The 12,994-nt window shown below is 44.3% G+C and overlaps 1 protein-coding gene across 1 annotated transcript; it reads left to right on the top strand.

Moving 5' to 3' along the window:
- Nucleotides 1-6,920: 6,920 nt before the first annotated feature.
- On the top strand, nucleotides 6,921-8,595 carry LOC122654011. The gene is made up of 2 exons (XM_043847987.1): nucleotides 6,921-8,123; nucleotides 8,161-8,595. The coding sequence occupies exons 1-2, from the start codon at nucleotides 6,921-6,923 to the stop codon at nucleotides 8,593-8,595; spliced, it is 1,638 nt and encodes a 545-aa protein (XP_043703922.1).
- The last annotated feature ends 4,399 nt before the right edge of the window (nucleotides 8,596-12,994 follow it).

The raw sequence follows: 12,994 nt of genomic DNA, 5'->3' as shown, positions 1-12,994 counted from the left end.
TCTATTCCTACCGTGTCCCAACAAACTCGGTAGAAAGTACCTGGGAATCCATCCGGACCTAGAGCACTGGAGGGATCCAGATCAAACACCGCTGCCTTTATCTCATCAGGAGAGGAAATCTTAGTAACCATTACATTATCTGCATCAGAGACCATGGGAAGGATTACAGAGATCAAATCAACATTCTTTGTTGAGACACCACTTTTAAAGAGAGATTCAAAGTGGGCAGCAAGACAGGAGCCGATATCACTAGGGTCGGTTAGAACCGATCCGTCTTCATTTGTAATCTCTCAAATTGTATTATGAGCGTTCCTGATTTTAGCAAAGAGGTGGAAGAACTTGGAGCATCTATCACCACATTTAATCCTTTTTTCTCTGGCCTTTTCGCTCCACAATTTCTCTTGTAACAAAACCGCCTCATCATAATTTCTCCTGGCGTCCAATTCTTGTACAAATAACTCTTCCGAATCCCCTTTAATATCAATTGCATGCTAAGCCGACTCAAGAAGAGCCCTGGTGCGAGCGACTTCGTGATCTATTTAAGGGAAGGCTTCTCTCACCCAATTTAAGAGGGGGGCATTTAACCGCTTTAGTTTCCTAGCCATAACAAAGAGAGGGGAACCTTGCATAGGAGCTACCCAAGAGATCTTCACAAAATCCCTGAAATCTTCATGCTCGGACAAAAAGTGCTGTATACGAAAAGGCGCATTGGGCGGGCGAATGGAGACCTCACAAGAGATGAGAATGGGGAAATGGTTCGAGGAACCCCTGACCAGAACTCTCTGAGCACAACCTGCAAATTGCTGCCACCATAGGGCGTTACAAAAACTACGATCTAAGAGTGCTCGCACATTCCCCACTCTTCTATTGTTCGTCCATGTAAACTTTGCACTAGTCAATGGGATTGGCGAGAGAGAAGCAGCATCCATCATAGCTGCAAAATCTTCAGCAGATCCTAAGCTGAACCGACCAGGACCCCTCTTCTCAAAAGAGTACAGACAAGCGTTAAAATCTCCACATACTAGCCATGGGCGGGCGACCCCTGCTAACGACACCAAATCGCACCAAAACCGATGATGCACTGCTCTGAAACAACTTGCATGGACCAAAGAGATAAAGCATGAAATACCATTCACCTAAACCTGGAGAGAAATCTGCTGGTCCAAGTCAAGGACTACGACTGGGCGTACCAAACCTTCTCTCCAAAGGAAGCATATATTCGGAATACCCCCAACTTTGGGGTTGGAAATTATCTCTGCTTTAAACCCAAGCTGAGAAAAATATTGTAAAGGGCATCTGTCTACCCCAATTTTAGGTTCTACCAGACACAGGAAGTCTGGCTTGTGTTCCTTAGCGATCAATCGCAGATGCGCACGGGCCCTATTATTGTCGATCCCTCTCACGTTCCAATAAATGCACTTCATGGTAGATCAGAAGAGAGCTCAATATGGCACCCATGTACGGCACCCTCTTTCTAAGAATTGGTAATGGCATTGGCCACCATTCCAATCTCCACATCTCGATGACGACAACGAGTCCGGGGGATGATGTTAGCTTGCTCCACCTTCCTGTCTCTGAGTTATCGTCGACGCTGCACTTTAGTGAAGGGAATTTCCCCTTCATCTTCCTTCTCTTGGTCGTTTGGGGCATGCACAACCACTGCCATGCGACCATGATCATGGCTGGTTACCGAAACCAGGGAGAGAACCACCTCTAATTGTCCTTCCCCTTGCGAGATCCTTCTCGACGAGCTGACCGGACTTGGGAGCCTTGGTCGGACCGCTTCCACCAGTTGGGCTGCATCTATAAGCTAGGTTGGGGACACATGAGTCAGTTGCACTGACCCAACTGCCTCTCTATCAACTTCCTCATCGAAAGAGGACTCTCCAGAGGTAGCATCTCGGTTTTGAGGGGAGAGAGAGTTAGGAACTCTAGTTAAGTTATGAGCAAGGTCTTCCTGAATATCCTCTCTCCAAGGGGAAGAGTCCAAGTTATTCTCAACAACCTGCGGGAAGCACGATACAGTGTCCTTGTCCAAAACCACCACCTGGTCACCGGAGCCCTGCGCCTCCCTCTCTACTGGAGCCTGTATTGGCTACTGCCGCTGTCGCACTCTCTGTGGCAGTGCATCCACATATGCTGCCCCCAGAATAGCTCCATCTTTAGGGTTCTTTGTTTCTCGCTAGGGGCAAGCCTCAATTTTATGACCGTAACCGAGACAACCTAAACATCGAGAAGGTGGCTCTTCATAGATGACTGGTTGCTTGAAGACGTTCAGTTCTGGGGAGCCTTCTTGCTCCCTCTCAACATAGACCTCTTCCACTCTAGGACTTGATACATCAACATCCACACATACCCTTGCGAAATGGCCATAATAGGAGTTTGTGGTCTTACGATCAATTGCAATAGGCCTCCCCACAACTTTCGCAATTGAGAACAGTATATCTTCATGCCAATATTCCTGCGGTAGCATAGGAAAATGAATCCAAGTAAGCCAATGTGTGATAGACTGGGCATCAACCTTGAAGTCCTTAAGCCATTGCTGGAAGCGAAGGATCTAGCCATCAACACGAACTGGCCCTCTCCTCTTGACGATTGTCATATCATGAGCAGGCCAGGAACCTTGGGAGAGGAAGTCCAACTTAGTGTAGACACCACATTTTGACACCTTGGAAGTGTGTCTAGGCAATGATGGTCAAGGACGTAACTCGTGTGGTGACTGAATGGCAAGAATTACCCCTACCCCACTTTTTGTAATCAAACTGTCCCAAATAGAGCCTAAACCCCTAACATAGCCGTATTTAACCATTTTAAGTTCACATTTGAAGTTTCACCCAAATCCAACACCTTTCATGAAAATGACCATTTTGCCCCTAGCACGGTTCTCGGTATCTAGACCACCCGATTTAGTCCGAAATACTTTGGATGACCTCATTTGGTCATATTAAGTTTTCACGTAAAGTTTCGACCAAATCAAGTAACTTTTGTGAAAATGACCGTTTTGCCCCTGGTATGGTTCTTGGTACCCGAGCCACCCGATGTGATCTGAAATCATTTGGATAACTTTATTTGGTCATATTGTGCTTACACGTAAAATTTCATGTAATTTTGGTATCATTTGGACCTTGATCGGTGTGAAACACCATTTATGTGCTTTTCCTCGATATCCGTGCTATTTTTAGGCAAAATCCGACCATATCTGTCACACGGATGAAAAGTACGGGTTGAGACCTTCGCGGCAATATGTGGCGCGTCAAAATTGGCCACACAGATTGGAAGATATCAATATTTGAATGTACGCCTTTAAAATGGAATCTTTGAGAAAGAGAAAAATAAAATTTAAAAAAACATTTTGACCGACCCGAGTCAGGCGGGACTGACCCGAACCGGGTCAACCCAGTCTGACCCGGCCCAGCTGGACTGTCGGCAGGGGACAAACCCCCACCATTTAGGCTGAGCCACACAAGGACCATCACCCATGCCCACTTGCCCAGCAGGCCTAGGCACACGCATGCCCAAGCTGCACAGCAAGCCTAGGCACACGCAAGCCCAGGCTGCTCAGCAAGCCTGGCCACACGCAAGCCAGCCCATCACTCACCTTATCCCCAGCCATTAAGGCCCCAAGGGTCTTTGAGACCTTTCCTCGAACAGATTTTCTCCTATAAATAGGAGGCCATTTGGAGGGTCTAGAGACAGAGGAAAATTAGTGAAAAATTACCTTCACGTAGTCCTTGATCCTCTCTTTCCATACATGGTTTTATTATCCATAGGTTATGCTCCATTACGGATATAAAATTCCGTAAATACCCCTTCTTCACCACTCTTGCCATTCGGAGCAACCACACTTGGAACGGCTTTTGGAGGTTTCCGGCGATACTTACGGTCAAAACAAGGTTACTCAAGCTGAGCCCAGGCACTTCCACGCTTCAAGGGTATTTTTCCATATTTTGTACTTATTTCTAAGTATTTGTTTTGATTTTCTTTACAACAAAGGTTGTTTTTCAGTTATAAAAATGTTAAAAATAATTCAAGAGTGATAAAAATATGAACTTTTCAGGGATGATTCTTGTCACCATGTTTGACATTCATTAATTTTCTCAAGCTCCAAATCATTTTTTTTTGGTGACATTTTTGCCTCTGTAAAGGATTTCAGATTATGTAAAATCTGAACATGTGGGTGGGTATTTGGACAAAAGTGTTATGACCATGTTAAATATCATGTTTTGATTAGTGGGAATGGGCTCTGGTTTGATCCAATTCGGATCTGTGATGGGGATTTTGTATTTTTCTTTGTTTTCCCTTCTTTTTTAGCATTTCAGAAAATATTAAAAATAATATAAATGCATAAAAACTCACAAAAAAATTATGGAATGCATATTTCATCATGCTTGATTTTATGGAATCATTATCCACTGACATGCATGTTTGATAGTTTTTATACATTTCCCACCTCATTTAGGGGTATAAATGTCATTTTTCTAATTATAATGAAAAATTCTGGAAAAATAGAAAAAAATGTTTTTATGCATGACATGCTGTTTTAGAATGGTTTATGATGTTTTCATATGCATACGTGACCATCATGCTTGATAGATATGCATACAAAGTCATTTGCGCCCTCTAGGGGCATTTTGGTAATTTACCAAACGTGGGCCTAGGCTATCATTCTGGAAATATCATTTGGTGTGTTCAGTCATTTTAGGATGTTTAAGATCACTTTCGATGCCTACAATGATTCTAAGTCTCTTTTGACACTTTGCCATTTTGCCCTTAGGGGCATTTTGGTCATTTTGTGACCAAACCTTGCTTAGGACCCTAGGAAGGCTCCTGTTACTTTTGCCGCATGTTTTAACATTTAATAAACATGTTTTAAGCATAAGTCAGCATTTTCATGAATTATCATGCATTTTCTACATGTTTGCCATAATAGGGGCATTTTGGTAATTTTTACCACCCCACATTTTCTTGCCATTTCATGTGCTCTTGATGATCCAAATGCATGATGTTAATGTTATTTAAACTTGTTCTGCTTATTTACAGCATTTAAATATGATTTCATGCCTTTGTACATATTTTGGCCCTTTAGTGGCATTTTCGTAATTTTGGCTATTTTGGCCTATAAGCTGTTTTGCTTATCAATATAATTTTCCTTCTCCATGATATAATTAGACTTGGTTTTCCTTTTTACACTCAACCATGTTTTAGACCATAGAGTTAGGCTTTCTAATTTAGGTAAAATCCATTAATTAGCTTAATTAGGATGCATAATGTACATAATCACCAAACTTAGTAGTAGTAATTAGGATTAAAACATTAATCTTAATTAGCCTAATTAGGTTCATAAATTTCAATCAAGTTAATAAAAAAATCTTCAAAAAAAAAAATTAGTTTAATTAGGTGCATAATATGTATAACACAACAGTACACAACAGAGTTTGGTCTAGGAAGACCGGCCGTCGGCCGGGCGGTTGCTGGGTGCCTAACACCTTCCCAGCCCGTAAGTTGACACTTACCTAGAGATCTGGGGCAGACCATCCATTGAGTCATTGGAGTTAATTTAGCGCCCCTTCTGCAAAGGAGGGGCACCATTCATGGGTCCTAGACCCTAAATCTAGGTGGCAACTCCCATTTTCCATTTTCTTTCTTTCCCCTCGGGTGCATGCCCGCGACCCTCCGTCCGCTGCACCTACAGTGGCAACTCCGCTGGGGACTGTCAGACTTCTGATTGACCACTCTTTGTTGTATACTTATTGTGTTATACATAATTGTTTGTATATATTGTGATTGTACTAACTGCATCATGCATCGTGCTCGAAGTGAAATCAAACGACGAGGGTATTCCCTGTTGTGCCTCTACCCCTGGGGAGGTGGGGCACATCATACTAAGTACTCTGAGGTCGGATGATAGCCACTTCTTGCATCACATTCGTGCACACACTCACTGCATGGAATCACTCAACCTCGTGGTTAGTCGTTGGAACCCATGTGTAGTCATGGGTAATCCGCGGCGAAGCCACAACCCTTGATATCGTACCTTTGGTATATCAAAGGAACCACGTACCCTCGACTTGCTTCGTACATACGAGCGATAGGTATATCGGTTCTGTCAAGGGTGACCTTTTCTGTCCTATAGCCTACCCTATGCATGCATCATGTATTGAACATAGACCCAATGCGTAGGAGCGCCACAATTAACTATACTTTGTCTGCGCTCCATTCCGGAATTCCTTTATAGCCAATCCTACTAGTTTCAGTCTCCCATCTATTGACAGATGAATAAGGATTTGACTTTAACATTAGGGCGCAAGTGTTTACATCAGTGTTGGTTTTTACATCCACACCACAAGATTGGAACTATAGGGTGATGCCTACTCCTCGATAATCAATCCAATGTGGCGTAGATCTCAACCTGGTAAAGGTTTTACATTTTTATCCTGGCAGTAAGGGAAGACCCGAATTTATCCACCATATGGTCCATATGGTCTTTGGTAACTGTCTCAAGGTAGTGTTGGCTGCATGAAATTCTTGTTTGGACCATCTTATTTGTTTTGTCAAAAGAGGATTCCCCCAATTTGGGTATGCCTTTCCTTAATGTGCTCTTGAGTTGGTGGTACTCTCTTTTGAGCTAATTTTTGTGTGTTTGAGTCCCCCATTGTATGCCGAATGTCTATGACCGTTTTTAGAAGAGAGATCATCACCTCCATTATTCTCACACTTCCTTTTCTCCTCTTATCAAGGGGGTCATACAAAGTCAGACACTGTAATCTCCCCCGCCTCACATCATTTCTCGTCAAAGAGTTTCTTGTCAGAGAGAGCCTTGGGTCAGAGATCCCACTACAAGCAGACTTGTCAAAATTCCTTCTTTGCCTCCGTCAAGTGTCACATCAAAGAGCTCAAGAAGTTCCATCAGTTCAGGCAGAATGAGTGAGCATGGTGATCCCCCGTCTGGATGGGAAGCAATGGAAAATAGATTAATGGCCAAAATGGAACAGATGATGGTGAACATGATGACAACTATGAGGACACAAGGGAATCCCAACCGTACACCAAATACTCCTGTACAATCGGATCCTCCTTATCCTCCAGGATTCTTCCTGCATCAGCCTACACCACCAACCCTAGCAGCTGATGGTGAGGACCAAGTCGTGATCGATTCCACTCCTGCTCGGCAAACACAGCAGAGTCAACAGGATAAGACTTGGGAAGATAAGTTCTATCGACTTGAGCATACAATCAGAAACCTGAAAGGAGTTGAGGATCAAATCATCGATACTGAAGGATTATGCTTCTTCCCCCATGCAACACTCCCTGACAGATTTAAGTGGAAGACCGAGAAGTTTGATGGTAGAGGAGATCCTCGTACCCACTTGAGGTCTTTCATCGGCCAGTTGAAGTCTCGTGGTTTCACAGATGAACAGTTGGGGCAAGCTTTCCAATTTTCACTAACTGGTGCTGCTCACCGTTGGCTAATGGCCTTAGATCCATCTGTGATTCGGACTTGGGAAGACATGATGAAGGCTTTCTCCCGTCAATACTCCTACAACACTGAGGTAGAATTGACCAGGCGAGAATTAGAGACAACAAAGCAATTGCCTGACGAGGGGTTCACTAGCTACCTGAAAAGGTTTCGTGACAAAGCAGCTCAGATGTGGGACCGACCCAGTCAGCGAGAGCAGGTCAGCATGCTTATGAAGGGGTTGCGGCATCCATACCGCACATACATATTTGGACAAGGCATCACCACTATTGATAGCTTGATTGTCGCTGGCAAACAGGTTGAAGATCCAATTCATGAGGAGAATCTCCCACAGGATGGCAGATACCAGACAGGTTCCTATGAAGCAAGCAGTAGTAGGAGACCTCCCCGGCCGAGAAACAAGGAGGTGAACACAATGATGGTAGCTGCTCTTCCTCCACTTCCTCTTCCCGAGCCAACACTATCCACAGTACCATACCAGTTGGAACAAGCAGTCCACCCGGCCCCTCCTCCAGCTCCTCGACCGTCGAAGAGAAAGTTTACGGATCTGGGCATGCCATTGGAAGTCGTGTTTGAAAAGCTCCTCAGAGCTGGCTTAATTGAGAAATCTGGACCCCAACCAATCCCAAATCCTCCTCCAAAAATGGTATGATCCTGAACTGTATTGTCACTATCATAATTAGAAGGGGCATGCTACCAACAACTGTTACAACCTCCGGCATGCTATTCAAGATAGGTTGGATTCTAAGGTGTTTGAACTCCGACCAAAGCAGCCAAATGTGAAAACCAATCCTCTTCCATCACATGACTCTATCAACATGTTGCAAGGAGAATGTATGGAGACAGATCCAACCTCATTAATCCAGCCAATGCCAGCAGATGACAATGGAAAGTCAAGTGACTCAGAAGCAGAATTCAATGAAGATGACACTTGGTCATTTAACTCTGGGCCCCCATACTACACGCCGTCTACCCCTCCGGGAGAATACATATGGGTAGATACAGATGAGTTGAACATTTCAGAATCTGCCCCAATCCCAGGTCCAACCAGCTCAGAGTCTACCACTGAATCCGATTCTGATCCTGAAGATATAGAAGAATGGGAGTTTTACATTTAGGAGCGTAATGTCGAGACAAAAGATGAAAAAGAAAGGAAGATTGTAAGGCGAGAAATCATGCATTTTTTGAAGTATGGAGATCGTGATTTGGGAGGATGCGGCACTCTGGAAGTTCTCCCTCCTGACTTTAAGATTCCTGATGATGCCTTTAATGTGTACCCTCTTCGGAGCCCTATCAATGCAGTTGAACCACACAATGCAGCTGACCTATCTGAAGTCTCTGACTCCGCAAGCATCAATGTAATTGCGGCTGATACCCAGGGATTTCCTATTTTGGAGCCTCAGATAATTGAAGTTGATGACTTAGAGCAGTATGATATGGAAGTCCATATACCAGGGCATGGTCCCAAACCGGTGGCGGTGAAGGAAGAGTTCGAGATCTACATCCCAAGGAAGAGCTCAGAGGCGACAAGGGAACAACTAGATAATGATTTAGAGTTATACATCCCTATCACTACTCCCCAGTCTGAGGAAGTGGTTGCGGAGACACGGAGTGGGAAGAAGTACAAGCCCTCTTGAGTTAATTGTTGAGAAATCGGGGCAGCGAAGGATCCAAACAGGCAATCAACCAGGCAGAACCAGAAAATCCAGTCATGAAGCAGCTAAAGAAGACTCAAGCTCAGATCTCCATCTGGGGGCTACTGATGGCATCCCCTCCTCACCGAAACGCAGTGTTGAAAGCTTTAGCAACAATTCAGGTTCCTATGGAAACTAACACTACCGAATTGGCAAATCTTGTAGGGGCAGTGTATGCAGTGAATTCCTTGATGTTCGCGGATGCGGATCTCCCTTCAGGGGGGCCTAATCACACTAAGGCATTACACATCACTGTGGACTGCAATAAGAGTAGGGTCCCTCAGGTTCTGATAGACAATGGGTCCGCTCTGAATGTAATCCCACTCCGTACTTTCAAGCGTTTGGGATTCGACCAACCACAGCTAAAGCCATCAAACCAAAGCGTTAGGGCCTATGACAATATAAGGAGGGACGTATTGGGTGTATTTACCACCATTATCACCATTGGATCAACCAATTTTGAAGTTGACTTTCAGGTCATTGATATACTCACCTCGTTCAATACATTGTTGGGTCGTCCATGGTTGCATAAGGCTGGGGCAGTCGCTTCAAGCCTCCATCAGAAGGTGAAATTCATATCCAACGGGAAGGTAGTAACGGTTGAGGCTGATCCTGAACTAGTGAACACTTTGGCTACCATTACAGTTGATGGTAAGGTGGTTGGTGATGTTTGTCTTGGGGGTTTTCATTTAAGTAATGCGAGTGCCATAAACGGACCATTTCCACCAAGAGAACTATTTTTCCTCCCAGAGTTCAATATTACCAATCCTGTCGTACCGCGAATGAACCTACAGATGGGCTATTTTCCCGGGATGGGTCTCGGAAAGTATCAACAGGGCATCATAGTTGTACCAGCTATTTCCCCAAATAATCAACGTCTTGGTCTCGGATATATTCCAACTAAGCAGGATTTTCAAACTCGGGATGAGAAAAAGATAGTGAAGAAGTATGAACAAGAAAAAGCCTATTCAAGTGGTCATAGGGGCCAAGACTGTGGTCGAAGCAACCACCAGCAGCAGAAGGGTGAAGGATTTAAGAAGTCAACAATCATACCTGAGCAAAGTCAGTCTGAGGGTAGAAATCTCATGGCAGGCAATGGCAAGGGAAAGGCAGCCAGCACAGTGGCAGAAATACCAGATCAAAAACACAAAGAAATTGAAGACTTCAAGATGGCTCCCTATTTTAAAACCCTGAATGGACAATTTATTAGGAAGGGTGAGGACTATCCATACTGTGGGTTTCCTGAGCCATGGTATGATGGGGTCACCAAGTGCAAAGATTCAGGTTTCAAGATCTTTTTTGATGTTGAGGTTGATTGGGTCGAGGTGGAACACGACATCCAAATGCAGATGAACCAGTTGCAAGTGGAAGAGGCGAACAACCTGGATCTAACAGATTTGTTCAATGAAGTGGCTATGGTCATTGAAGACGGAGGAGATGACGTTCCTACCCCACACCTAATGATTCACCCTGCAATAGGCGTCCTCCCCAACTGGAGCTGCTTGGGTGACTTTGTTTACCACCCTCTGAATACTGTGGAGTCTGTTGTGCCTGGACCTGAGTCCTTAGAATTCATAGGTTGTCCAATCCTTACTCAGTCCATTCCTGTAATCCCACCATATAATAATGGTGCTTCTGTTTCTGCTTTTCCTTTTGAAATGTTCGAGTCGACCCCAGTTGGGTCAGTTGCGTCTGATGTAACCGCTACTTCTGGAATAAATGAAATGACTCCATTTGCGTATGATTGTTGTCCCACCTTTCATGATTCTCTTTCTAATGATGATGAATCCTGCGATGAACCATCACCCAAATTTTTAGAAGCAATAAAGGCCTCCGAGGAAAACAAGGCCCAACCCTTACCCGATGAATTCAAGTTGGTCAATTTGGGAACAGAAGAAAACCCCCCAAGAAGTCAAGATCGGCATATCTCTCAATGAAGCTAAAGAGGACAAATTGGTGGAGTTGCTACAGGAATTTCAAGAGGTATTCGCTTGGTCGTACGTTGACATGCCAGGCATCGATACTAGGGTGGTGCAGCATAACCTCCCTTTATACCCGAATGCAAAACCATTTAAGCAGAAGCTCCGACGCATGCGTCCTGAGTGGGCCTTGAAGATAAAGGAGGAGATTGAAAAGCAGTTCAATGTTGGGTTCATTGAAGTGTCAAATTATGCGCAATGGGTGGCGAATGTTGTAGCAGTGCCAAAGAAGGACGGTTGAGTCAAGGTATGTGTAGATTACAGAGATCTAAACAAGGCAAGCCCCAAGGACAATTTTCCTTTACCACATATGGATGTTCTGATAGACAATACTGCAGGGCATGCACTCCTATCATTTATGGATGGTTTCTCTGGCTATAATCAAATCCAGATGAACCTTGAAGATAAAGACAAGACTTCCTTCATCACAGAATGGGGGACATACAGATATAAGGTGATGCCTTTCGGACTGAAGAATGCTGGCGCTACCTACCAAAGGGCTGCAACTACTATCTTGCATGACATGATACACAAGGAGGTGGAAGTGTATGTTGATGATATGATTGTGAACTCTATCGATCGGGATGGACATTTCAAGGCCTTAAGGCTCTTTTTCGAGCGAATCAAGCAGTTTAAGTTGAGACTGAATCCCCAGAAGTGCGTATTTGGAGCAACAGCAGGGATGCTCCTGGGATTCATGGTTAGCCAAAGAGGAATCGAGGTCGACCCATCAAAGATCAAGGCGATCCAAGAAATGCCTCCACCTCGGACAGAGAAGGAAATAAGAGGGTTTTTGGGACGAATCCAGTACATCAGCCGCTTCATCTCACACCTAACCACAATTTGTGAGCCTATTTTTAAATTACTGAAGAAGGGACAACCGAAGGAATGGAACCCTCAGTGTCAGGAGGCCTTCGATCGCATCAAGGAATATTTAATGAATCCACCAGTTCTCGTTCCTCCAACACCAGGGAGGCCTCTACTACTATATCTTTCTGTGCTTGAGGATTCAATGGGATCGATGTTGGCCCAACATGGACCAGATGGTCATACAGAGCAGGGTGTGTATTACCTAAGCAAGAAGTTCCTAGATTATGAAACAAGATACCCAACCTTGGAGAAAACTTGCATGGCTTTGGTATGGGCGACACGGAGGTTGAGGTATTACATGTTGGCTCACTCGATTCTCTTGATTTCCAGGATGGACCCCTTAAAGTATTTATTCGAGAAGCCTGCGTTGATAGGGAGACTTGCCCGATGCCTACTACTTTTATCAAAATTTGACATCACTTATGTCACACAGAAGGCTGTCAAAGGAAAGGCCATCACAGAGCATTTATCTGCACATCCAGTCATGGATACACGAAGATTAGAGGATATCTTCCCTGATGAAGAAATAGCAGTGATAAATACAGAAAGGGAGATAAAACCTTGGCAAATGTATTTTGATGGTGCAGCCAATCAGAAAGGATGCGGAGCTGGCATTCTACTTATAACCCCTGAGGGAGTCTACATGCCCATGGCCACTAGATTGGAATTTGAATGCACCAACAACATGGCCGAATATGAAGCTTGTGTCATTGGCTTGGAGGCAGCTCTCTCCATAGGGGTAAAAAACCTGCAAGTGTACGGTGACTCGTCCATCGTGGTATGTCAGGTCCGAGGCGATTGGAAGACAAGAGATGAAAAGCTGAAGCCTTACCAAGGGTATATAGAAGTCTTGATGAAGCAGTTCGCGGAGATTAGTTTTGACTATTTCCAAAGGGACAACAATAGATATGCTGATGCCTTGGCAACGCTTGCGTCAATGATCAATTTTGGCCCAAAGGAGAAGATTCAACCAT

This window comes from Telopea speciosissima, chromosome 1 (assembly GCF_018873765.1).
Source record: "Telopea speciosissima isolate NSW1024214 ecotype Mountain lineage chromosome 1, Tspe_v1, whole genome shotgun sequence".
NCBI lineage: Eukaryota > Viridiplantae > Streptophyta > Magnoliopsida > Proteales > Proteaceae > Telopea > Telopea speciosissima.
This window is presented reverse-complemented; position numbering and strand designations above follow the sequence as displayed.

Excerpts from the sequence above, each read along its gene's own strand:
- LOC122654011 (XM_043847987.1), top strand. The coding sequence starts at position 6,921 with ATGAGTGAGCATGGTGATCCCCCGTCTGGATGGGAAGCAATGGAAAAT. Across the intron at positions 8,124-8,160 it reads CAAATCCTCCTCCAAAAATG|AAGGGGCATGCTACCAACAA; the intron begins GTATGATCCTGA and ends TATCATAATTAG.